At 34.8% G+C, this 26,842-nt stretch overlaps 4 protein-coding genes across 6 annotated transcripts; 3 read left to right on the top strand and 1 right to left on the bottom strand.

The window, feature by feature from the left end:
- Nucleotides 1-21: 21 nt before the first annotated feature.
- On the bottom strand, nt 22-2,345 carry LOC133852434 (NADPH-dependent aldehyde reductase 1, chloroplastic-like). Its single transcript, XM_062289191.1, has 4 exons — nt 2,121-2,345; nt 922-1,298; nt 492-850; nt 22-330 (listed from the first exon to the last, which is right to left on the bottom strand). The coding sequence occupies exons 1-4, from the start codon at nt 2,241-2,243 to the stop codon at nt 308-310; spliced, it is 882 nt and encodes a 293-aa protein (XP_062145175.1). The 5' UTR covers nt 2,244-2,345; the 3' UTR covers nt 22-307.
- A 2,609-nt stretch (nt 2,346-4,954) lies between these two features.
- Nucleotides 4,955-6,911, top strand: LOC133852644 (uncharacterized GPI-anchored protein At3g06035). The gene is made up of 2 exons (XM_062289410.1): nt 4,955-5,027; nt 6,412-6,911. The coding sequence occupies exons 1-2, from the start codon at nt 4,955-4,957 to the stop codon at nt 6,909-6,911; spliced, it is 573 nt and encodes a 190-aa protein (XP_062145394.1).
- A 2,014-nt stretch (nt 6,912-8,925) lies between these two features.
- On the top strand, nt 8,926-12,902 carry LOC133851965 (uncharacterized GPI-anchored protein At5g19250-like). The gene is made up of 2 exons (XM_062288601.1): nt 8,926-9,079; nt 12,090-12,902. The coding sequence occupies exons 1-2, from the start codon at nt 8,995-8,997 to the stop codon at nt 12,605-12,607; spliced, it is 603 nt and encodes a 200-aa protein (XP_062144585.1). The 5' UTR covers nt 8,926-8,994; the 3' UTR covers nt 12,608-12,902.
- A 3,454-nt stretch (nt 12,903-16,356) lies between these two features.
- On the top strand, nt 16,357-25,081 carry LOC133851183 (uncharacterized). Of its 3 annotated transcripts, none has more exons than XM_062287507.1 (12): nt 16,357-17,071; nt 19,381-19,449; nt 19,695-20,015; nt 20,101-20,409; nt 20,495-20,800; nt 20,894-20,962; nt 21,441-21,938; nt 22,034-22,102; nt 22,560-22,724; nt 23,553-23,769; nt 23,908-24,249; nt 24,512-25,081. In XM_062287507.1, the coding sequence occupies exons 1-12, from the start codon at nt 16,415-16,417 to the stop codon at nt 24,622-24,624; spliced, it is 3,135 nt and encodes a 1,044-aa protein (XP_062143491.1). In that variant the 5' UTR covers nt 16,357-16,414; the 3' UTR covers nt 24,625-25,081. The 3 variants fall into 3 exon arrangements, with proteins under 3 accessions (XP_062143491.1, XP_062143492.1, XP_062143493.1); XM_062287508.1 differs by having other exon boundaries at nt 16,357-17,065; XM_062287509.1 differs by lacking the exon at nt 19,381-19,449 and having other exon boundaries at nt 16,357-17,065.
- Nucleotides 25,082-26,842: the final 1,761 nt, after the last annotated feature.

Consider the following 26,842-nt stretch of genomic DNA (forward strand, 5'->3'; position numbering starts at 1 on the left):
TAAACCAAACTTCATACATTTTCATAGCTCGAAAACTTAAAAAACATCCAGAAAAACAGAATTACAGGCTTGCTCATGCAACAAGCAGATGACTGCATAACACCAGATGCTTAATAAATACAAACTTCCCAAATACTAAAGTAGCTGAACCGTATATACATTGGACACTTTATAAGCACTCTCCAGGTGCATCGGCAGGCTGCAGCTGAGCCATATACAAAAGCACCCGTAGACACTGTTTGCCACTCTTTCTTCCATACAACATAACAGAACAGAGAAAGCCAAAGACGTTTCTTTCACATGGCCCTCAAGCATTCACTATAGTTCCACCTGCACAACAAAATTGCCCAGAAGAAAAAGGGGCATCAATTAGGGTTAGTAATTTTTGACACACGAACACAAACCGTCACCCGTCATCAATATCGGCTCATAGGCCTATGAGCTTCTAAAACATACCGAAGTTGCAGCTTTATGATAACTGAAAAACTTACCATTAGGATGGAGAACCTGGCCAGTCATGTAAGAGGAGCAATGGTTGCAGGCAAGAAAGACATACGATGGAGCAACTTCAATGGGCTGACCAGCCCTTCCCATAGGCACTTGAGACCCGAACTTAGCACACTCTTCCTCGTTGAAAGATGCCGGAATCAATGGCGTCCAGATGGGTCCGGGGGCGACCCCATTGACGCGTATGCCTCTCTTTACAAGCTGGAGAGCTAGAGCTCTAGTGTAAGCCACTATGGCACCTTTGGTTGCCGTGTACTCGATCAATCTGCTGTTTCCCTTATATGCGTTCACGGATGTTGTATTGATTATGGAGCTCCCTTCTTTCATGTGCTTCAGAGCATGCCTACCAGCATCATAATTCAGTAAGACCAATTATGAGAAAAGCTTCAAAACAAATTGTTTTGTTATATACACCTGGCGGTGAAGAAGTAAGAGAAGATATTGGTCCTAAACACTCTCAGAAGCCTTTCCTCATCAATCTCCTCCACTGAGCTTGACTTGTATTGCTCAGCCGCATTGTTAACCAGTACATCTATCCGGCCATACGCATTAACGACGTCACCAACTACCCTTCTACAATTTTCATCAAATCCCAGGTCCGCCGCTATTGCCATGGGCTCTTTCGCATCAGAAGTCTTTGCCCTTTTGATCAACTGTAGTGTGTCCTGGGCATCCTTGTCCTCTTCAGCCTTCACATATGTGAAGGCCACGGTTGCACCCTCTAGAGCAAAGCAGTATGCCACTGCTCGCCCAATCCCCGAGTCGCCGCCTGTCACCAGCGCCACCCTTCCCTGCAAAAGATCGATACTTGTGGATGCATGGAAATTGCAGAATACTACCATAAAATATATCACAGAATATATAGTTCGTGATAATCAATTATGTCAAAAGCTTGGTAAGGAGAAAAGAGTTAAGAGAAAACTTCTTGAAATTCAAGAAATTAAATCCGACCAAAATTTCTAAAATACCCCTATATATATATATATATATAATTCAAAGATCAGGCATTAATATTTTTAAAAATTTTCGTTAAATCTTGATCAAAAATTTCTAAAAAGAAGGAAAGTAAAGGTATTTTAAGAATTTTGAAACCCCTTTTATAAGGATTTAAAGGAATATTTTAATGATGGGTGAAATTGAAAAAAATTAAAAGATAAATATACTAAATTAAAACTTTTTAAAATTTATGGGTAAATTGCAAAAGTGAAATTCCTTTTTTATTTTTATGACTGTACTAAGCAATACTTTTTTTATTTTTCAAATTAAAGGTAATTACTTATTAAGCCTCATGGAAAAGCAAAAATTTGAATGATTCAAATGACCAACTTTAGGGTATGCACAGAGACACGATTAATGACACAGACATTGAGGAATGCTAAAATTTCTTTTAGTATTTTTTTGGTGTCCATCTATAATAAAAAATAAATAAATAAAAAAAATTACATATATGTCCTTAGGAATGACATAGATGCAATTTTTTAATTATTTTTATGTTCTTATAGATAGACACCAAAAGAGCAATAAAAAAAGCTCTAGCATTCTTCCATACTCTTACCGTGTGTACATAAAAATATATGTATGCATGTGAATATGAAATTAGAAATTATATATACACAAAGTTTATTGGATGGTGTGTAGTCTGAGCTGGTAAACTGAGGGGCAGGTTCCATGACATGCTCTTTTCCAGGCTGTCTCTCCTGCCTCTGTGGTGGAAACTGCTCGCCACCGGAAGCCATTCTTTCAAATACTAGTCTAAATAGTCTCTGAGTCGCCGGAAAAGGAGTCTTCTGTTGAGTTTTGAGGTGGGTTTTGGAAGGAAAACAAGGTGATGTAGTTGCTAAGGCCCCTGAAAGAGAGATTACGTGAGAGAGCTTACAAACATTGAGGGTTTGGATGTGCGTAGTGGCAGCTGCTAAATTGTTGTGGATTTTTTTATAGCTAGTGTTTGGCATGTGGGCAAGCGGAGATACGTGGCTGGAGGGGCTGTCAACGTGTCAGGTCAATCGCATGCAGCGGACACGTATGTGGAAATTAACGGACATTTTGGTTGAGATGGCGGACTGATCATGTGAAGTGGGGTGGCTGCGGGTGGGGGAGTTTCTAGGGTGATCTACTGGGGACTATTCTTCTTTGGAAGTTCTCCGAACTTTGAGTTAACTTTTTATCTTTCTTCGGTAAAACTAAAACCAAACAAAAAGGAAGAATGCAAACTCGAACAAAACAAAGCAGGATATCTATCAATATGAACTAGAGATGTAATCGAATAAAATTAAAACCAAAAAGTCTAGCATTAGAAGTTAAAATTTGGGGATAAATATACTTTAGTCTCATGAATTGATAGGTGTGACATTTAAGCCAGTACATCAAACTATCATTTGATTGTAACTTAGCCTCATTCTGACTGTCTTGACCGTTACGTTTTGACAGAAAATCAAATTTGATCAAAATCTTTCAAAAATATTTTTATTTTGACCATTGAAAAATCAAAATTATCCTTTACCGGTTTTGATGGGCTCCCTTGCGACCTACCGATATAGAGGAAGGTGGGTTGCAGGAAACTTATTACGTACCCATCCTACGACCAAATCCGTGAGACAAAAGAATCAAGGTGATTGGGGGGGGGGGGGGCATGAACCACCCTCTTCCACTCTTTAGGGTGAGTACGTAGCGGGGGACTTCTCCACCCACACGACCACTTCAAGAGAGTGGATCGAAGGTCTCCCTTGAACTACATTTGCAAGGATGGGGTTAGGTCGTTAGGAACCCTATCAACACCCACAAAGGTGTTTTTGCCTTACAGCCACCCCTTTTTTTCAAATGAATTGGATGCATGACGTGACAAAAAGGATATGTAGCAATGTTTTATAGGTCTTTTCATGCTTCATTTTGTAAGGGCGACAAAAATTTCATTAACTTTTTAGACAGTAGATAAACGAAATGACCATTTTAATAAAGGTTGAAAGCATGAAGAGTACTTAATTTATTACTCTTAAAATGAAGTATAAATCACAAGAACCAAATTTATATTTAATTAATTTTTTTTTTTTTTTTTAACTCCTAATTAATCGCATTCTACTTTATTTTCACTTTTCTTGGTGTTTGTCAGAATTTGAAAAAATGTGAAAAGACAACTATACCCTCCATATTTAATTAAATGGAGAGAATGAAATGGAGATGATTTTTGTCCTGTTTGTCAACAGATCGACGTCTTTCTTGCATGTCAGATGTCACCAACAAATTAATTAATGGCAAAAACACTGAGGAATCCAGAGTGGGGGAAATATTGTGCCGAATTGTTAGGTCCATATATATATATGGGATAATTGCACCGTTGGTCCCTGTAGTATGCCATAATTATTTTTCACTCCCTATGGTTTAAAAAGTGCATGGGAGGTCCATGTGGATTACAATAATTATGTTTTACTCCTTAGGTCGATTTTTCGTCCACCAGTTTGACGAAATCTGTTAGTCCTACACGTCAGCGCCACATGTCGCCAATAAGATGGCGACACGTGTCCATCTTAATAAAAAATAAAAATTTATTAAAAAAATAAATAAATAAACTTATTTTTTTAAAAATAATAAAAAAAAAAAAAAAAAAAAATTTAAAAAAAAAAAAAAAAAAAAAAAACAAACAAACAAACAAAAAAAGGCAGGCCAAGGGGTGGCCAAGCCATCCCCAATGGCCGCGGGGGGTGGCGCGCGGCCACTCCTAGTGGTCGGGGGTGGCCATCGGGCCACCCACCCCCAAGCCATTGGGGGTGGCCGCGCTCCACCCCCGGCCACTGGGGAGGCCGTGGTCATTGGGCCACCCACCCCCAGGCTATTGGGAGTGGCCGCGCGGCCACCCCTTGGCTTGCCTTTTTTCTTTCTTTTTTTTTGTTTTTTTAAAAAATAAGTTTATATTTTTTTTATTAAGATGGACACGTGTCGCCATCTTATTGGCAACACGTGGTGCTGACGTGTAGGGCTAACAGATTCCTTCAAACTGGTGGATGGAAAATCGACCCAGGAAGTAAAACGTAATTATTGTAATCTACAGGGACCTCCCATGCACTTTTTAAACCATAGAGAATGAAAAATAATTATAACATACCACAGGAACCAACGATACAATTATTCTTATATATATATATATACACACGACATAAAACGTACATAGAGGTCATGGTACTTTGCATGTCCGCCACGTGCAAGACCAATCAATTTATACTTGTCAATTTGCCACCAGTTTTCCGTTATGGATTGAGCACACGAAGTGGCACCTGGAACCGCTGTCAAAACCAAGGCACCATTTCAATAAACTGAAGGAAAACCATCTATATATATATAAACTACAGCCCCATATCTATTTTTCCTTCCTTCAATTCTGTACGTAGTGCGTTCTTATCTTCTTCAATATATCTTCAGAAAATCTCTCTTTCTCTTCTCCTTTTCACCGATCACCATGGCCTCTCTCAAAGTACTTGGTCTCTTTCTCTTTGTGCTTGTTTTGCTTCCTCCCCCAGTGCACTGCAATGGTACTCCTCTATCTCTATCTCTCTACCTCTCTTTTTGTTTGTCGTTTGTCTTTTTTGTGTGAGATAGTTAATGATATTAATTATTTGAGTTGGTTGTGGTAGAGTAAAGTATATATATACTTGTAGCACTATAAAATTTATCCTTTTCTTTTTCCTTACTTTTACACACTAGAATATCATGGGGTTAAGTCAAACATGTGATTACAATTTAAGCTTTTTTATTTTTGTTAGGAGGGTAGGAGAGATCTGACAATGGACGTTGATGAGTATTATCTCTAGTCTAACTGCTTGCATTACTTACAATCTCCCCTTTTTTCAATTTGCTGTTGAATTGATCGAAAGGTTTCTTGTCAAAATTTATTTTCTTTATATTTTCTTTGATTTTCTTTACGTGGAAGAAGAACGTTGTGTTTGGTAATGATAATGATTTTTGTGTTGAGGTTCTTGTTTGAATAGAAATAAAGAATGTGGTTGATGCGAGAGAAACGTGAAATGAGAATTGAATTTTTTGTGAGATGAAAAAGAAAAAGAAAAAGTTGGTTGTTAATAGTTTTGAATGAATGAATGTTGAATTTTTTTTTAGGAAACTAAAATCAAAAGGCAACAATGTTTGCCAAACGATGCCGTTACATAACTTAAGAGAACCCCATGCCATTTGTCCCCATTATTTTCTTTATTGTTTGGACTATGAATTTCTTGAAAGTTTACCGAGTTACTAGCCAAAATCACCCATCTTCTTTTTCTTTTTTTCCTTTTTCTTTTCCCCCCTTTTTTCAAGTTAATGTAGAAATGCACGATAATATTCTTAAAAAAATAAACAAATAAATAAATTATAACTTCATGTTAGGGTATTGATACTTTTAAACCTTCAAACTAAGGTATTTAAGTTTCCAAACCTCTTAATAAAGGGTTATCCGTTAGGATTTTTCATCAAATCCTGCCAAAATTCTCAAAATACCCTAGTACTTTTTTTAAAAAAAAATAAAATAAAATAAAAAATTATAAGAATTTTAAAAAATTCATACCCGAATATTTTTGCAAATTCCGTTAAATTCTGACTAACCGCTAAATCTTAACAATTTTTTTTCTTAAAAAATGAGGGATATTTTGAAAACTTGGATACCCTAATTTGAAACGTTTGAAAGTTTAATACTATTTTTTCAAAACGTATGATAGTTCGTTACCATTTTTTGAAGTTATCCCAAAAAAAAAAAAAACTGTAGAATTATTTTTTATTTTTATTTTTAACTGTTCGGATTTAATTTAATTTTAATTTTTTTTTCGATAAAAAGTTACTAGAGGTTAACTTTTGCTGCATTACTTCTAGCTAATAAACTGCTGCTTATGGTGAGGTCTTCCTGTATCATTTTATCTACACGTACAGAGGAAGATGATCTTCTTATGGGCATCAACAGTTTCCGGCGCTCGGCGAATCTTCCGGCGCTCGCTAAAAACGGCAACGCAGACTGCCTTTCCGACGAAATCGCCGACGAATTAGGGGACGAGCCTTGCTCCAGCGCAACCAACGGCGCCAGCATTGTTCCAAGCAACTCCACAACGCTACTCCCCGACCTCCCCAAGCACTTAAAGAAGTGCAAAATCAATCCAAACAGCACGGCAGAAGGGATCATAATGCCAGTTTGCGTGCCCAAACTGGTTTCAACCCTTGTGCTTACAAACTACACTCACACTCCGTACGCCAAGTATCTCAACAGCTCGAAGTACAGCGGCGTCGGCGTCGGTGCCGAGGATGATTGGATGGTGGTTGTTTTGAGCACCGACACGGTGGGTGGAAGTTTTGCTGGCGCCGTCTCTTTGGTTTCGGGGGTTGGTTTGGCTCAGTGCCTGGCGTCTTTGTTGTTGGGTTTGTTTGTTGTTTTTTGAGACCTAAATTGCTCTCTTTTTGTCACCCTCGATCATGATCACATGCCTTGCCTCATGTATATGTTTATCTAGTTTAATTTCTGGTTGTTTATATTTGTGAACTTCGGCGTCTTCCATTAATTAATGTCTTGACATCTTCTGATCGTAATGGACTATTTTTCGTGCATGGAAAAATAGGAATTGAAATTGTCTTTGAAAAAGACAGAGATGCGTTTGGATGCTTGGTCGAGAAATATAAATAAATAGATAAAAAAAATTCTGTTGGCCAACTTGGCGGGTGTCTCACTTTCTCACGGTAAAGCAACTGTAACAACAGCCCCACACTATAGCTGTCAAAGCGAATTAAACTGTTCGCTTTTTCCGTACAACGTTATAACCACGGTCGGCGGTCCCGAATGAGTGGCGGGATGGGGTGGGGTGCTGGTAGGAACACCAGCATTTCCCGGCGTAAAAACAGCAAGTAAGATCACTAGCAATTTTTAAAATTTTATTTATTGTTTTAAATATAGAAAAATTTCTTAAATCAGATTTATTTACTTGTTGTCTCTAAACTAATAAAAGATCAAGAAAATTAAAATTTGTACTATAAATTTTGTAGGGAAGCAAAAGCGGTACTCTTATTCTTCTCTTATTTCAGCATTTATTTAAAATAATATTTAAATAATTTATATTTCTCTTAACATTTAATTTTAAGAATATTTAAATGTTATAGAAAAATATTTGATAAGAAAAGCTATTCTTAAATAAAAATAAATAAAAAGTAATTTAATTTCTTAAATTGAAAACAGTTTAAGGCACTTTTAGAATCTTTTCATAATTGAACTGACCCCAGGCCCAAGAAACCCATATGCCCGAATAACTGGACCCAACCCACAGATTCCCTCGGGCCGAATGAATTAACCAACCAGGGGACAAAAAGGGGGCCGCGTCGTATGGGATAATTGATCCGATACTTCACCCCAACTATTCCGGACAATTAGAAAGCAAGCAACATCCTTTTTTTGATTCTAGCAAGCAACATCCTTAACCTGCCAACAAATTTGGGGCTTTAATTAAAAAATATTGGTGGTAATTAAATAAAAAATGCTAGAAAATACAAAATTTAGAGAATTTTCATCTCTCTAGCATTTTTTTTTCTATTCTATTTTGAACGTGGACTCAATCATAAATGTATTATTTTTAAACGTTGTGTGTTTACTGAAGCAATACATGTAGGATTTTTTAAGCATTTGACAAAATCGTAATCCTAAACGCATCCGTAAAAGAGAGAGGAAAAAAAACATATATCATGCAATGATATTAGTGTATTTCTTAATTATTTTTTTACCATAATTAATTTGGGGCCTTAGTTAAATAATATTAACAGTAATTAAATAAGATATTTAGAGACTTTTCATTTTCTTAGCATTTTTTTTTCCATTCTATTTTGAACCTTGGACTCAATTATAGATACACTATTTTTTAACGTAGTGGGTGTACTGAAGCAACACATGTAAGAAAGAGAAAAAAAAACCCCATATCTATTAATTTCTTTCTTAATATATTTTTACTATAATTTGGGAGCTTAATTAAAAAATATTGATAGTAATTAAAGCTTTTTTAAAAAAATAAATAAATTTCCAGTAATATTTCGTAATTGAAGCCTTATTAAATTGGGGTGGACGGCATGATATTATGCATTTCTTAGTTATATTTTTAATTATCATAATTTGTGATCTTAATTAAATAATATTTGTGGTAATTAAGGCCTTTATTTTTATTTTATTTTAAAAATAGATCTTCATTAATATTTCTTAATTGCGGGCCTTATTAAATTAGAGGTCTTAGACGGCCGCCTAATCTGTGCTCCAACAGACCCTATTTTGAGGTTGGCCATGCGATTCACTGCATTATCAGACAAGAAATAGAGATGGCACCTTCAACACCTTGATATGCAAGGCAACCCACACGAAAAGCATAGATTCAAAGTTCATATGTCTCAAAGGAAAGCCCCGGCCCTAGCTAAGATCATCTTTTCTTTATTCTTGTTTGTACTTCTATATATCGTCCATCATAGAGCTCTGATCTCTTTGACACTGAAACCATGGCCTTCTTTAAAACTGGTCTCTCCATCTTTTTGCTTGTTGTTCATGGCATGCTGTTTCTTTCTCATCCAATGCATTGTAATGGTACTACTCTCTCTCTCTCTCTCTCTCTCTGCGGTTTTTTCTTTATTTTTCTTTCGGGATATGTGGATATATTTGGCACCAAAGGAGGGAGGGGAAAATATCTTCCTGGATTTTGCTTTCTTTGTGCATGAGAGTGTGAGAGGCAGTGTTTCTTTGAGTTGAAGCATGTCAATTGACAAAAAGTTAAGATTTTCATCTATTTTTTCTGTTTTATTTTTGCTTCGCCGAGGTATTCTTGAATATAGCTCCAAAGAAATATAAGAACTTTGAGTGGATGCATGTGTCAGTGTTAGTGTTACACTCATTGTGAATTTTACTTTTTGTTTTTTTTAGGCATATATGTGAATCACTTTACCTGAAGCATGATTTTTAGTTTTATTGGTAGGAGACAAAATTTTGGAACAGGCATATATATATATGTGCTTAATTCCAATTAGTAAAACTTTTGTATTAATGTTTTCTCAACGATTAATTAAAGATTGTAGATTTTGATTGGGTTACTAAACCAATTTCCTGTGAACTTAATCTAATAAAATCTGAAATCCATGATCAGGAAGCAAATTCTAGCTCTTTTTTTTCCATTTGAACAATCATGATGGAAGTATGATAACTTGATTGGAATAGTGCTTAAATGTTGAAATAAGTGGTTTATATTCTCTTGGGCATAAAGAGTAATACAAAAATATCATCATAGTGGCGTATTTTAAGATTTTTCATGAGTAATGCTACACATCATCCTCTTGTCCACCTTTTATCCTCCCAAAATTGATGTGGCTCTTAAAATCACCATTGGATCAAAATTCAATAATGATTTATCATAAATTCAATGGTGATTTTAAGAGCCACATCAAATTTGGGAGGACAAAAGGAGGACAAGGGGATGATGTGTAGTATTACTCATTTTTCATATCTGTCCGTACAGTAAAGTTTTGTTATAAATATATTATGCTGTAACCCTAAATTATTATTGAATATAGTCGCACTCCCGTGGACATAAACACATTGCCGAACCACATAAATTTATGTTTTTTTTTTTTTTTAATTTCATATTATTTATCATTGTGCACAATATCAACATTAAATCATTTGATTTGTAGGATACTTATCCCAAAAAGGGGAAAAGAAAAAGGATTTTGGTGAATGATATTTGATTAGCGAATTATATATATTTGTGTCTGGGTTTACAGGAGCATTTGGTGCTTTCCTGAAAACACAGCAGAATCATTTTTGTTTCCATTGGAAGGGGAGCTGGCTTTTTTCTCTTTTTCTTTTTCCTTTTTCTCCTTTGCTTTTTATTTGACTGATGACAGACTAGGATTGCTTTTTCAAGCTCCAAATGGCATATTTTAAAAATCTTGAATGCAAACCAAATAATCTTATATAATTATTAAAGTTAGACTAAAAGTGATTCTTTTTTTTTTTTTTTTTTGAAGAAGAAGACGACTAAAAGTGATTCTGCTGTCTTTTTCCTGTTTCTGTTTTGGCTCAACTTGTTGCCTCATCAAAGTATCTTCACATTCAGCTTAGGAATTTTTTTTTGTTTTCATTTAATTAAAAATTACCTCCTTTTTAAAAAAATTAAAAAAATAAAAAATTACACATACCTTTTCAACTACTACCGAATTGTAATCTTTCAAAAAAAAAAAAAAAAACTATTATCCAATGTGCCCCACAAAGGCCAAAACTACCAATTGTGTCAATGCCCCACCCTAAATTATCAAACAAGCCAATGTCCCTTAATGACAAAAATACTATTTAAAATTATATAAAAACAAAACAAAAAAAAATATTTAAAAAAAAGGAAATAAAATTAAAAAAAACACGGTTTTTCTTTCTTCTTTTTTTGAATTTTTTTTTTAGATTTTGTTTTATATAATTTTCATTTCGGGCCACCCCTTGGATTTTGATTTCTCTCTCTCTCTCTCTCTCTCTCTCTCTCTTTTATTCTTTTTTCTTTTAAAAAAAAAAAATTTATATATATATATATATATATATATATATATAAAATTTATAAGGATATATTTGTCTTATTAGAACTTTTTTAGGGTTATTTTTGTCTTTTTATTGGCTTTAATTATGGAAATATTGACATTCTTTTGTAGTTTGGGGGAAAGAAAATTGACACAATTAATAGTTTGGATGGCACATTGACAATAGAGTGGTAGTTTGAATGGGGGGTATATGTATATACTTTTCTTTTTTTGTTTTTTAGCTACCCAATTTTTCAAAGCACCTATATCTCACTCTCTATTTTAACTTAAGTGACTTTCACTTTTATATTTAAATATACTTTCTCAAAATTTATTTATTCTTTATTGAAATGAAAAAGAATGTTATGGATTAAAAAACGCTTATTATACCAGTTATATGGCAATCGTATAACAGCCTACTAAATAGCATTGCTCTTCTCTAAATTGCTAAGTGAGAAGCAGGTCATCTTGCTCCTATTTTAGATAAAACTTTACTTATCACTACTGATTTTTTCACCACTTCTACAATCGTACTCTTAAATTTTAAAAACTCTCAATTGAGTATATTCATCTTCCAATTTTTTTCAATTTCATCAATTCATTAGGTTTTTCTATAAAATCTATTAAAATTTTCAAAATACCCTTATTTTTAAAAAAATATATATAATATTTTTTCAAAGACTCAGGCGTGAGTAGTTTTGTAAATTCCGTTAAATTAATCCACTAATGTTTAAATCGTTACAATTTTATTCTTTTATTCCTTAACAAAAATTATGAGTACTTTAAGAATTTTGACACCCGTTTAGGATTTAACGGAAAATTCTAACGTAGTAAAGAAATTGAAAAAAATAAAATTTAAAAGATGCATACACTAAATTGACATTTTTTAAAAATTTATTAATATAATTACAAAAATAATAAAATATCAACAGTAATAAATGAAGTTTTTTTAATATTTTAATGCTCTTGAAAGGGTAGTTTTAGAACCACAAAAAGAAGATATTATTACTAACCAATGCAAGTTTTACATCTACGTGCAGACGATGAAGACAAACTCTTCCAAGAAATTAACACTTACAGGCACTCACTAAAGCTCGAAAACTTCACTGAAAACGAGAAAGCAGCTTGCCTAGCAGATAAAATTGCCGACGGCTTGAAGGACAAACCTTGCGACAAGAAACTAGCCGGCCACGACTACAGCTATACTCCAGGCACCGAGCCCAAGTTCGCCAACTTCGAAAAGCTCCTCGACAAGTGTGACATAGATGCCACCACCACCACAGATGGGGTTATATTGCCCGCTTGTGCCCCCAGAGTCAACTCAACCGAGTCGATTACTAACTACACGAAAACTGAATACGCAAAATTTATTAAAAATTCCAACTACTCCGGGGCTGCGGTTGGCTCTAAACATAAATGGATTGTGGTTATTCTGACCACTGCCTCATCGGATGGACATGGAACCTTTTCTGGTGCAGTTTCTTTGGTTGCAAACATCAGTATGGCTAACTGCATGGTTGCTTTGTTACTCGCCTTGCTTCTTCTTTCGGTGTGCTGAAGTACTGCATGCTCCAGGTGTCTACATTGTTTTAATTTGTGTGTTGTCTTTGTTTTTTTGTCTTTTGTTTTGGGCATGAGGATGAGGTTCTTAATGTTGTCTTTGGTTGTGTAAAGTTTGCAGAGTGATTGGTCTTTCTTTTTAACATATTATGATTGCATTTGTACGTGTATAAGTAAGATCTGCAAAACAAACTGGTGCAGTATATTGATAAGATGTGGAGTTCATTGTTATGCTTGCTCTAGTAGTACTCTGTCTTTTCATTTGATGATCTTAAGCTTCTTTTTATAGCTTCTGCTAATTTCCAAGATTCAAATGAAGGGTCCCAAATAGCTCTTTTTGTTGGTGATCGTTTCACAAATATTTATTTCTGCAGAGTTGGTTTTGGTGTTTTGAAGGCCAGGGTGCATGGCATAGCCTGTCTAATTAATGTGTGTGATGGCTTTTTTTTAAATTGAATAAGGAAAGGGGTTAAAAGGAATGATCATTTTCAATACTTTTAATCCAAAAGAAAGAAGAAGTTGACGATCTATAAATGAAAAATAGGTGGACTTCCTAACAATAAATACAAATTGAACTAGAACAGTGCTGAAATAGATACAAATGACCTGGTCCTCTCAAATAGCCGCACAATTAAGGGAATTAGTACTGACGGCGGGAAGCTAGGATGCCGATGATGCTGGTGAAGTGGTGCTTGGGAGCCAGAGACCTTTGGAGGAATGTAAATGTAGCTTTGAAAAATACTAGATCTAAGAACTTAAAAAATAGCCACCGACACTAGAGAAGCCAGCGAACATTGAGGAGAGAGCCACCAACTTCGTGAAAAAGCTGACTTATTTTGGTGTAATTAATGATGTTTATTTTCACGAATGTGATTTTCAGAATTGTGAGAACATGAAAAGTAAATTTATTTTATGGACTAAATTAGATTTACGGTATCTAAATGTTTATCATGTCATTTAAAATATTTAAATTAGATTTTATATATGGTATGTAACCATATATACGTTACTTATGTTATCATGTCATTTAAATGATTGCACCAACCTATTCTCCAACAATGTCCGTCATAGAGACGTAATCTATGAATTAAGCAAAATTGACATCTAATTGATTGTCCTAAATTATTTCTACTTGAAAAAAAGATGCATTCAATACAAAGCTCAAACTGTTGGCCGGAGCCTTTTGTTCTACGGTTATTTTTTTACTCATAATTAAGAAACATTTATTGTAAATTACGTAACTCCGATCCATCCCCACTTTCGGTTGATAAGAAATCTAATCTTGAATTTTTAATTATTTCAATTAAAACTTTAAAATTTTTTTTTAAAAAAATAATTTTTATCTTTCCATTCATCTCTGTCAACTCTGGTCAAACGGGACACATGCATGTTAAAAACTTAGATGTTCAAACCACTTAAAAAAAAAAAAAAAAAACATCGAAGGCGTCACCTTTCACAAATTTCCAAAAAATAAAGAAGCAGGAGATTTGATTCTTACACTACACCATTACAACAACTGCACAATAACCTCTCACATGATGGTGGGTCTCAGTGTGTAGGGCCCACCCTCATGTGAAGAGTTGTTGTACAGTTGTTGTATTGGTGTTGTAAATCTAACATTTTCCAAGAAGTAGAGGTCAGCCAGGAGCACTAAGCAGTTATTATAAGTAAGAAAAATGATTTCAGGGTTCCCGTCCCTGACAGGCCATTTTTAATAAAAAAAATAAATAAATATAATTAAAAAGTGTTATTTGATGTGACATTAAAGGATAATTTTTTTTATTATATTTTATTTTTTTATTAAAAAGAACTTACAAGAGGACGAAACCATTCCCTATGTATTACCGCTCTATGAGTAGTGATAATGGCTTTAAGAGGCGGAATAGGACTCTCGCCATTCAAAATAAAATGGGTATTATCTATTTTATAATTAATTAGGATTTAAAAATCATGTGTAGATGACGTTAATATTACCATGTTTTTTTTTAAAAAAAAAAATTAAATAATATAACTTCCTGTACACAGTTAGATCTATAAACTTCAAATAAAATGGAAAGGATTCTTGTCCCTTAACAAAGTTTTTATTACAAATTTCTTACGATGACATAGCATACCAGATTTGATGACATGATTATTTAAAAAAATTGACTTATCAATTTAATTAGGGATAAATTTTATTTAGTCCCAAGACTTTTATATTTAGATTTAGTCTTTGGGTCTCAAATTTCATGAATATAGTCTTTAGATTTTGCTCAAATTTTAAGTAGGATCTGCTATTACTTTACCGTTAAAGTTAACGATTTACCATTTATCACATGTGTTTTATTTGACACGCTAATATCTATGCCACATCATCAATTGCCAAGTAAAAAGGCAAAAAAAAAAAAAAAAAGGGGCCCAATTAAAGAAACAAAAACATTATTTTTCGTGGTCTCAATCTTCTGACTTTGTAGCATCAGGGTCATCATGGGTGCGTCCTCATCCCATTTTCAATGAAAGATAGGCCACCTATTTCATTTTTTTGCACTTTCTACATATGAGGAACATTCTTAAGTAAAACAACATTAAAATAGGTTTATGTAAATCACATTCAAAAGGGGTCCTAGACAAAACAAACGAAAACAAATTTAAGATCGATCTCATCCAAACCCATATCTAGCATACACATATACATAAATATATATAGAGATGCTCACAGGTGTTATTGGCCAATTATGGTTAATGTACTTAATTAGTAGTTATAAAATTAACGTGGTTAATAGTTGTGAGTTATGTAATTAAGGTTTATTGTTTAAGGGCAGTTATTGTTAATGGACAATTGCCTTAAAAAAAATTAAGTGATAGTAAGCCTCAACTGTAGAAGTTATCATATATTGAAGCTTGTTGGTGTTCTAGTGAAAGGAATGAAAGTAATTGCATATAAAGCTGTGAGCTTATATAGCCATGTGCTAGATGAGAGATTGGCCTCTTGAAGTGCCACAATATGTTTTAATTGTTTTCTATTTACAATTTATCACTCTCAAATACTAGGCTCATTACAAGATTTATAGCAAGGCTGCAAGAGGACGCACCCATAATGATCTTGATGCAACAAAGTTAAAAGATTAGAACATGAAGAATATGATTTTTGTTTTTCTAAGTTATATATATATATATATATATATATATATATATATATATATATATATATATATATATATATATATATATATATATATATATATATATATTTATGGATGGCTTTAGACACCTAATGGCGTGGCATTGACATTAGGTGCCGACATAAATGATGGCGTGTCAAATGACACACACATGACATATGGTAAACCGTTAATTTTGACAGTAAAATAATAGATAAATCTATTTAAAACTTTAAAAAAATTTAAGGACTTTATTCTGAAAATTGAAAATTCAATGACTAAATTCATTAAGAATGAAAACTTAAAAGGGTAAATATATATATATATTTTCATTTAATTAGTTAAAAATTGTTTTTTTTCCAGCTATACACTTTTAATTATTTAATCACTTATAAATTGTCAAATCAATTTGGTAAGAAATTTTAGTAAAAGCTAAAATTTCAAGCATTTTTCTCAGGAAATTTTTTTAAGATATTGATATAAGAAAACACAATTTTTTTTTTTTTTTTTTTTAAAAAAGTGTTTGCCTGTGTTGGGTCCCGTCCACGTCAGACTGCATTACATCTAACGTGCACCACGTGCGCACCGTTTCGCACTAATCCCCAAAACCGCGTGTGTGTGTGAGAGAGAGAGAGAGAGAGAGAGAGAGAGAGAAGCCCTGAGCTATGGCGGAGGACGATGAAGACGAGAGCTTCGGGGACTTCCATTTCGCATCGTTCCCAAATCTCACCGTCCATTCCGTTCCCACCCCAATCAGCGTCAGGAATTCCTCCTCCTCCGATTCATGGGGCGAGTTCATCGCCACGCCCAAATCCAACCTCTCCGGTGGTCCAGCAGACACCCTTTCCCCTCCCCCCAACAACTCCAACTCTAAAACCGATCATCTTGGGCCGGGATGGGTTGATCCGGTGAAGGCCCAGTGGGTGAAGCGACGGGGAGCTCTGCCGTTGTCCATATTTGGGGAATTGGAAGAGGAAGAGAAAGAGGAGGAGGAATCTGGTGCGGGCGAGTCTAGATTTGGTGATGGTGGAAACGTTTTCTCTGACAACAAAAAAGGCGATTCTGAGAGAAAAGGATCGGGTTTGAATGTTAATGATTTGATTGCAAATTTGTATGGCCAGAATCAGCCAATAAAGACCCACAACAGGTTGAATTTGAATTCAAATGGATCTGAGTTTAACACAAATATGAATGGGTTTGGCTCGGATTCGCTCAAAGGGAATGTGGGTTCTGATGATTTTGATGAAGATGATGATGATGGGTGGGAATTCAAGGCTGCGGGACTCGAATCTCGGATCGGAAATGGGGATTCTAAGGTAAAGGTATAACCTTTTTTTCTGTAAATTTTCAGTTCTTTGTTTAGTTACCACGAAAAAATGAAAAAAAAAATAAAAATAGTTGAAGTCTATAATTAATTTCAAGTTGTTTTTTGTTAATTAGGAAAGCTTTGGATAGATCAACACTGATTAAGCTTGGATAGCACAAGTGTTTATCAAGTTATCAGATCAACACCAATGCTTTGAAGATATTGGTAATGAGTATATTATGGATTTACTTTGGAGATCAATCTTTCAAGAAACTGAAATTGATGAGTTTGGTAACATAATTCGATGCAAAATACATGACCTCATGCATGATCTTACCATTTCAGCGGCATGATCGTTGATCACCACATTAGATTATAAGGAGAGAAACATTGATGAGAAAACTCGTCATGTATCAGTTGGCTACAATATAGATATTTGATCAATTCTGACTTCATTGTGTAAAGCTAGTAGGATATGAACATTTCTTTGCCTCGGTGGCCATGGCTTTGGAGCTGAGATTGATTGTGATGCAATTTTGTCGAGTTTTAAGCTGTTGGGCGTGTTGGATATGCATCTAAGAAATCTTGATTTTGTGCCAAGCTCTATCGGTAAGTTGAAGCATTTAAAATATACTGATCTTTCTGAAAACGGCAATATGAAGAAGCTGCCCAATCTTTATCTAGGTTGCAGAATTTGCAAACAATAAGACTCTAGTGGTTGGAAACTAGAAAAATTTATGAGAGGCATTAAAAGATTAGTCAACCTCAGGCATCTTCAGATGGATGGATATCGTGCTTTGACTTATATGCCCCGTAGATTGGGGCAACTGCCTAATCTTCAGACGTTATCAAGATTTGTGGTTCACTCGAGTTCTCTTTCCAGGCAAAGTGGTGGGTTAAAAGAACTAAACAGACTAATAATCTGAGAGCAAAAGTTCGAGATTTTTCGGTTTGAGAGATGTTTCGTTGGAATGTAATTTAAAGGAGAAACAACATCTTCATGCTTTTTTGCGTTTATTACGGGAAACTCAAGGAGATTTCAATGATTCGAAAATTGGTGATGATGTAATGTCATTGGAAGGCTTCCAACTGCACCCAAATTTTAAATGCTTCAACTTACCGTTAGAGCTTGGCACAAAATCAAGATTTCTTAGATGCATATCTGTAACGACCCACCCCAAAACGACACAATATTGTTCTCTTTTGGCTCTCCCGAACCAGACATCACAGGAAGTCACCCATCCTGGTACTACTTTTATAGAAGCACGCTTAACTGTAGAGTTCTGATGGGTTCATGGTCATCACGGCTTTAAAACGCGTTGTGTTAAGAATTGTGCGAATATACATATAAGCATATACCCATTCCTATAACCAAAACGTCACAATCACCCCCTCTTGAGACCCAGCATCCTCGTTGGTGAGCTTCATGGGATCCTCTCATTCTTGGTATCCCAACGAGTGCCCGCTGGCGACCCTCATGGGCTTGTTCACGCTCCTCCCATCTCATGCTGGACAATGACTTTGATACAATTTGTAACCACCTACCTCCAAACGACACAATATTATCTGCTTTTGGCTCCCCCAAACCAGACTTCTCAGGAGGTCACTCATCGTGGTACTACTCTCACAGAAGCACGCTTAACTGCTGAATTCTGATAAGTTCATGACCATCACGGCTGTAAAACGCGTTGTGTCAAGAAGAGTGCGAATATACGTATAAGCACATACCCATTCCTTTACTCAGGCGATGTGGGACGTCACAATACCAAACACGCCCAAAAACTTAAAACTTGAAAAAATTGCATCACAATCAATCTCAGCCTGAGAGCCTTGGCCACCGAGGCAAAGAAATTTTCGTATCCTACTTGCTTTACACAATGAAGTTAGAATTGATAAAATATCTGTATCGTACCCAGCTGATACATGATGAGTTTTCTCATGAATGTTTCTCTCCTTATCATCTAATGTGGTGATCAACGATCATGCCACTGAAATGGCAAGATCATGCATGAGGTCACGTATTTTGCATCTCATTATGGTACCATACTCATCAATTTCAACTTCTTGAAAGATTGATCTCCAAAGTAAATCCATAAAATACTCATTACCAATATCTTCAAAGCATCGGTGTTGATCTGATAAATTGACAAACCCTTGTGCTATCCAAAGCTTAATCAGTGTTGATCTATCGATTTGGTGTATTAGTTTTGATTTTTAATTCGATGAGGCACAATTGAGTAGATGTGGTGTGTGTAGTGCCAACGATTAAAAAGAGCATTAGGGAAGATATGATTTTAGTTTTAAATTGTTTTCTGTTTATATCAGGAAGAAGGGATTTTTGAATCATTAAGATTGAAAGTGGAAGCAACGGCACAGATAGACCAGGAAATCCAGGCGGGTATTGTTTATTTTTTTGTATCTGAATGTTGATGCTTGGTAGTGTTTGTGTCACACACTTGAATTTTCCTTGAGAGTTTAGAACCAATTTGCTTTCTTCAAGCTACTTAATTTGGCATTAAACTTTTTCATGAACTTGAAATAGGATGGTATTTGTGTAGTTAATTATGCTGCTAAAAGTATAGATATGTGTGCTTTTGTGGGGATTTCATCAGTCTAAATCTGAGGTTTTCTGATTGAAGGTTGAAGGGAAAGGATGGGGAAATACTGAGGGAGCCACGCCTACATTTGGGTTTGGCAATGGTATGCCTGGTCCTGGCAATTTGTTTTTAGTGTCAAATGGGACTTCTCACAGAAGTGGTGAATGGGGTTTTGGGTTTGATTTCAACTCAAGTCCTATGACTAAAGAAGATGGTTTTATCTCGGGTTCAGTCTCCAAAAGCAAGGACAATGATACTGCAAATGGGATGTACTCTTCTGCAGCTGATAAAAAAGTTGATTCTGTGAAAGATTTTTGGGAATTCAAGGATGCATTTCCAGAAACTGGATCACAGCATAAGTTGGTGAGTCAGTTTGATTTGGTTTCTTTATGTTATAATGTTGAGATTTCAAAGAATTTGCATTGTCAGACTTTAAGTTTGGCTGTAGGAGGATCCAAAGGTTGCTGATACATCTCTCACTGCCACTGGCGTAGAAGCAAAAATATTTGATGGTGATGGTGTCGGTGGATCTGTTGATTTATTTGCTCTATCAGATGGGGTCTCTCAAAATTCTAGGGAATGGGACTCTGGATTTAATTTTAACCCAAGTTTTATGAAAGGTATCATCGCGGATTCATACTCTAAAGGGAAACAGAATGATTTGATATCATCTCTTTCTTATGAGAATGTCGGTGCCAACAAGAACTTTTGGGAATTTAAGGATGCATTTTCAGAATCTGGATCTAAACATAAATCAGTGAGTCACTTTGATTTGAATTCTTTATTTTGTGTACAATGTTGAAACTCTGGAAGAATGTGCTCAAACATATTTGTTGTTGTAGGAAGAGCCAAAGGGTTCTGATCGTTCTCCTGCTTGTGTAGAAGCACTTACATATGATGTCAATTGTGCAAGCAATCTTAAAGATTCATGGGTAGCATCAGATGGGATTTCTCCCAATTCTGCAGAATTGGAATTTGGATTTAATTTCAATCCAACTTCTGTGACTAATGATGATATTATCTCTGAGTCTTACCCTAAAAGCAAGCAGAATGGTTTGAATTCCTCTCCAGTTGATGAGAATGATGAATCTGGTGAGAACTTTGGGGAATTCAGGGATGCACTTTCAGAAACCGGATCAAAGCATGAGGTGTGGTGACATTTTGATTTTATTTCTTTAATTCATTTTGTATTTTAAGATATGTAAAGAACATGGATACTAAAAGCTTTTGCTTGGTTGTAGGAAGAGTACAAGGTTGCTGATTATTCTCCCGATGGTGTAGAAGCACCTGCTTTTAGTGATGAAATCCAGGTAGTGATTCAGTTGATATGCTTATTCCATTAATTAAAAAATTTATATATTAGGTTTCCTGCAATTCAAAATGTTCTGCTTATAAACTATGGTTGAATCATTCTTCTCACTCTGCTTTCTCTTTTCTTTTTCTTTCTTTCTTTCTTTCTTTTTTTTTTTTTGGGGGGGGGGGGGGTTTTTGTTTAAAATGTTATAGATGTTGATTTTGATGATACTGGTGAACAAAGGCAATTCTTACTATATTTGTCAACATAACATGACTAAGATGATTTGGGCTTTTGGGCATATATGAGCTGCCTTGATGTTGATCTGTTTTCTCTTTCCTTACATCTGATTCTTGTTTCCAATATTATTTAGGTCTGTCTTTTGCAATTTTAGTATTTAATTGACAAAGTAAAGTTTGATAGTGTTTTATGCTCTCATTAGGGCATTCTTTTTCTTGTTGTTCTGATACCATCTTCCATTCTTATTTTTCCAGAGGAATGAGGTAAGGTCTGAGAATCACAGAGAACCCTTGCCCATGGCCATTTTCAGTGATAGAAACCTGGATTCTGATGATCCCTTTATCCTTAAAGATGCTTCTACTGTTGCACCCGCCTCCAACCCAAGCAATAGCGTCAAAAGTCCCAGTTCTAATGTATCTATCAATGATCTCATATCAAGTCTGTACAGTCAAGCTGAGCAGAATGTTTCTGTTGATCATATACCAAAAGCAAGTGACAACGGGATGCATTCCCCCACAACAGTGTTTAAATCTGATTCAGTCAACATTGATGATGATTTTGATGAAGATTCCTGGGATTTTAAGGCTGCCGATTCAGGTACCAGAGCTGACGACCAAAGTTCTGATATTGATCTTGGAGATTCACAGAAAAAACTTTCTACCACATTAGAGCTAAATGATTGTGTGGATTTCTATTGCAAATTAAAGGATGAATTGTGCTCAGTTGTACTGTGTCATCTTGATAATCTGAAGGTTGGTAAAGTTGTTAAAATTATTTTTTTCTTTTTCTTTTTTTAAAATGTTAAAGTTGCTTATCTTATTGAATTTGTTGAAAATGCAATTGTCAGAGAGCTCAAAGTACTGCTACTCTTTCTGGTGAAGAGGCAAAAGCAAAATCTCTTGATGAGGAAATCAAGGTTGGTGACTGTACTTGGTCATGTATTTTGTGCCATTCCTTATTATTTTCACAATTTGTCTGGCTTTAGGCTTTGAGTATGCAATGCGGAAAAGCTTGAGAATCTTGTATAGAAACATTTTAAGTGAAGTTGGCTGTTTATCTTGAATGCATAAGAAATTAATTCAATAAGATCATGGCGTCTGGAGGTTGGATCCTCTCTCCTTAAGGAATTCATATTAGCAGTTCTGGAGTTTATATTGTTTTCATCATCTTAGCTTTCACTTTGATAACTCGTTCTCTCTCCCCTCATCAATAATACATGTCTATTGAATATTTTCTTCTTATTTTGAATTCAGTACTCTAATTCACTTTAATTTGTCTTTTAGGATTATGATTATATATAACTTCTTTGATGAGCTGTTTTTTTGGTGGGGGGGTCTTAACTTTGCTATATTTATTGTTGCTTTCTGTTGTAGGAATTCTCTGAGGAACTGCACAAAGATAATCTGATCTCTAAAGAAGTGCAGTCAGAGAATCTATCACCAAGAGATATTTGCTTCAGTAATTTTCTAGAAGTTCTGCAGGAACCAAAGTTCCAAGCACTTGAGTCAGAATATCAGTTATCAAGAAGATTGTCATTGGTATGCATCTTTTGCATTGATTTGTCCTGAAGAACTTGAAAACATCCTAATTACAGCTAAAAGCTTCCATATTTGAAAGTCACCTTTTAGTTATTCTCATCAAAACATGATAACTTACTTATATAAAAAACATGCATTTAGATATTTACAATGGGTTAACATAAATAATGTCAGATACTTGTGAGTGCATAAAATTTGTTAGTAATATGGTCACTGTATGTTGAATTTTTTAAACTCTAAAATTGAAACTGTGCTTGATCTTCTGACAGTAATTGGAGCATATGATCACCATTATAAGCTGCTTGGCTTCTTTTCCTAGGCCAATTATAAGATGTGCTAATGCGGTAGTTTATGTGCTGATGTTGAGTGAGTGTTCAGAACTGTTTATGTGCTGGCTTTAGGAAATGTTCTTACGTTGTTTGCTTCCATTCTCTCTCTCTTTCTAATTGTTTAAGTAGCTTTTTCTTATGTTTTTTAGTGGAGTTCAATATCCAATATGACCTTAAGGAGTGATGAACTTAGATTTTAGGATTTTTAAACAATTGTGCATCTTATCAAGCAGTTCTGAATTTAGTGCAATGGATAAATACAGTTCCAAGTGAGGTACTAAGCTTGATTCTTACCAACAATGATTGCAACCAACAAACTATATTTGAACACTCTCTCTCTCTCTCTCTCTCAACACAAAATCTCTAGGTGAGCAATAATATGTTTGTCGAAAACTCAGAAAATAACTAGTTTTTTTCTTTCTATGTTGCATCGTTTATAATATTGTGCTCATTAGTGACTTTAGCTTGTCACCTATCCAAGTGTATTTTGTTTTATTAGGCAGAAAAGGAAGTGAGGTCAGCTATTGAAGTCCTAAAAGATGTGGAATCAACACTAACGATTCTAAAATTGGGATCAATGGAGGAGCAACAATATTATGTTTCGGCATGGTCTAATATACTCTCTATTTGTATCGAAGAGCTGAAACACGGAGCCTTAATTTGGAAGCAGTCAGTACAAAAGAACATACAAAGTCAAATATTATCAGAACCTCAAGGTACCGATTGGCTATAACTATCATGATGATGGTAGATTTATTTAACATTATCGTGTCCATACAGCAACAAAAAAAAAAAAAAGTTACATTGTCTTCTCGTTACTCAATTTTTATGCTTTTTTTTGGGTGAAAATTCAGGGAAGCGGTATATCCTTGCCCTTGGAGAAATTTACAGAGTAGTTGAAGTTCTTGGAGCCTCAGCCAAGCTTTACAAGCCATGGATATTTTTATATTCTGGTGATACCAATCGCTTGGTTGGTCTTCTAAGTGAGTGTTATAGTATATGGTCAAGTTCAGGACTTGAAGATGCTCTCGAGAGTATTTCTGATCACATTGATTTTGAGTATGATGGAACTATAAAGGCGCTACTGGAATCTGTCAACTATATTCATAATATCGATGCACTTGCTCTTCAAAACCTTGTTTTCTCTGGACAACCAATGTGTCGATTGTCAGCCTTAACTGCAGGAACTGTGCCAGGTATGGAGATATTGTTTTGATAGGTCTCAAAGGTTAATTAAGCTATTCCAGGCCAATTAAATAACCATTTTCCTCTATTTGGGTTTCGGAATTATTACCACTCACTGTTTTATATATCATTCTTGGGTTGTCCGTGATAAGTTTGTATTAAAATAATGAAATTCTTTTATATTGATGCAAGATTTCTGTTTTGATGAATCTAAAAACAGTACTTTGAAGTTTTGGCATTTTCTAACCTTCTCTAGAATTTTGCCTGAATCAGGCTTGAGACTAGTGGTTTGGAATGGGGAGCACTACTTTCTCACGCTTGCAAACTTGTGGGCAAATCTAATAAGTTGTGATTCTCCTAAGTTGCCACGAATTAGTGGTAGCTGATGAGTTTGGTAGCTTTTTTGGAGCCCTTCAGCTCTGATCAGAGTCTGAATTGTTTCCTCTGGGATTGAGGCTTTTGGAGTGCTAACTGCAGTTGCTTGACCATAACAATCACACAAGGGACGAAAAAAACGCAGTTTGATTTTCAAGATCTCGCTGAAGACGTCAGTGCTCGGTTTTGATGGGGACAAGTATAGAATTCAATCTTTCTTTTTCATTTACTTTATTGATTACCATTCTTTTTGGTGGAAGCTATAGGCTAATAATTGGATGTAGAAGGTATTGTATTACTGTGTTTTTAAGTTTGTATGTTCAGGAAGTGGGTGATAAGAAAACACCCATATACCTAGAAATAGAGCTGTGAAACTTTGAGGATAATAAATTATTTCTATTCCATTATATACTGTGAATTCGCAGTCACTAAGAAGGATGAATGAAAATGTTATTGTTTGTCCAGTAATACATTGTTCAACATAAGTGGAATTTCCAGTCAAGACCACCGTTTGATAAAATTTTGGTTTTGTTTTGAGATGTATTAATTGAAAGCAAATTTTGTAACTAATGTTCATCTCATCATCTGATACATTTCTTGGAGATGGCTTGCTGCAATGCCTTTTCAGTTTGTTAACATTTCAAGGGTTGGAACATTTGACGAGACTGCACTGTACAAGTGCCTTTCCGTCCAAAACCAGAACAACATAAAATGAAGTAAAGATCTGATGAAATTGTAGGAGATAGAAAATAAGTCCCATAAATACTTGGTTATATTATATCTAGTTACATCCCATGGTACAAATTGTCTGTTCTTGTGTAATTTCAATTTCACGTGTAGAGCATGTTGAGCCCATGTGACAGTCAAGTTGAATAATGCTACATACACTTCCTCACTCATTTTCATACTCTCTTGGGTAACTGTTAAACCATTATTAGATTAAAATCCATTGGACTTCAATCTAATGGTTGTTTTAAAAGCAACCTAAGAAAGTGCGGAAAAGTGAGATTTTGTTTACATTACTCCAGTTAAGTCCTACATAGTTTGTGCCACCGGAAATTTTGCATTAGTTGGAACCGCGTGGAGTTGTCTATGCGGATTGAGATTTAGTGCAATACTTCATATTTGGGCTCAAATCCTAACAAAAAAATGGACGTAAGTTGTTGTTGGATGGTTCGACCACTCCCCAAACTGGCTATCAAGGCTAATCAAACCACTCCCGTAGTCAAGGAGTTGGTTCGGTTGCCCTTGAACCACCCTAGCAATCACCCAAACTTCTTTTATTATTATTATCATTATTGTCAAAATCTGAGCCATTCATTTAAAATGAATGAACCAAATAAAATGTGTTGTACCATATCTCAATCCTATAGAATGATTATACACTTGACAAACTATCTCATATCATGTTCAATTTATTTTTTTATTTTTTTTCTAATTAAATGAGGAAAAAATGGCTACGAGCGAGGATTATCCCACTTTGTATCCAAATAGACGAGAGAACGAGAGATCTTAAGAAAATGCTTCCAAAAATAAGAAGAGAAGCATCATGCCCATTTATTTCAAAGGCATGTGTTTTGTGATGGGAAAATGGCATTCTTTCTTTACCAATCACATCACTATTTTTTTTTCCCCAAAACCCCAAAATAAAAAACACATCGTGGATAAAAATATAAAAACAAATAACACTATAATTACAATTTAAGTATGTTGAATTCGTAAATAAAAAGTAAATGTAATTAAACAAGTAAGGTGTAATTTTTTACACCACTTATTAACAATTTAAACTCGAGGTGGCAATTCAAGTTCATGGGTCAAGTCTGCGTTATGTAGAGCCATAGGAATACAACTATATAGATCAACCCTAACTCGATCTATTTAATTAAACATGTCAGACTCATCAATCTTAATACAACCCGTTAAATAAATGAGTGATACAACACAACCTATATAACTCGTTTAATAAATAAATTGTGTTGAGTTGATCTAAACACAACCCATCTTAACACGTTTTGACTTGTTAAATATAAATAGGTTAAATTGACCCAAATACCTTTTATTTTATTATAGTTGACCTAAATACTTGGTATACTTTATTAGTACAATTTCATTTCTTATAAGCATAAATTATATTAATTATACACATAGATTTTTAACAATCAATTTAATAATCGATATCCAATTATCTATAACCATAATTAATAAGCATAACTCAACTTCTCTTTTTTC

This window comes from Alnus glutinosa, chromosome 12, assembly GCF_958979055.1.
Source record: "Alnus glutinosa chromosome 12, dhAlnGlut1.1, whole genome shotgun sequence".
Classification (NCBI taxonomy): domain Eukaryota; kingdom Viridiplantae; phylum Streptophyta; class Magnoliopsida; order Fagales; family Betulaceae; genus Alnus; species Alnus glutinosa.

Excerpts from the sequence above, each read along its gene's own strand:
- LOC133852434 (XM_062289191.1), bottom strand. The coding sequence starts at position 2,243 with ATGGCTTCCGGTGGCGAGCAGTTTCCACCACAGAGGCAGGAGAGACAG. Across the intron at positions 1,299-2,120 it reads CACCATCCAATAAACTTTGT|GGAAGGGTGGCGCTGGTGAC; the intron begins GTATATATAATT and ends GATCTTTTGCAG. Across the intron at positions 331-491 it reads CCAGGTTCTCCATCCTAATG|GTGGAACTATAGTGAATGCT; the intron begins GTAAGTTTTTCA and ends TTTGTTGTGCAG.
- LOC133852644 (XM_062289410.1), top strand. The coding sequence starts at position 4,955 with ATGGCCTCTCTCAAAGTACTTGGTCTCTTTCTCTTTGTGCTTGTTTTG. Across the intron at positions 5,028-6,411 it reads TCCCCCAGTGCACTGCAATG|AGGAAGATGATCTTCTTATG; the intron begins GTACTCCTCTAT and ends CTACACGTACAG.
- LOC133851965 (XM_062288601.1), top strand. The coding sequence starts at position 8,995 with ATGGCCTTCTTTAAAACTGGTCTCTCCATCTTTTTGCTTGTTGTTCAT. Across the intron at positions 9,080-12,089 it reads TCATCCAATGCATTGTAATG|ACGATGAAGACAAACTCTTC; the intron begins GTACTACTCTCT and ends ATCTACGTGCAG.
- LOC133851183 (XM_062287507.1), top strand. The coding sequence starts at position 16,415 with ATGGCGGAGGACGATGAAGACGAGAGCTTCGGGGACTTCCATTTCGCA. Across the intron at positions 21,939-22,033 it reads GTCATCTTGATAATCTGAAG|AGAGCTCAAAGTACTGCTAC; the intron begins GTTGGTAAAGTT and ends TGCAATTGTCAG. Across the intron at positions 22,103-22,559 it reads CTCTTGATGAGGAAATCAAG|GAATTCTCTGAGGAACTGCA; the intron begins GTTGGTGACTGT and ends TTTCTGTTGTAG.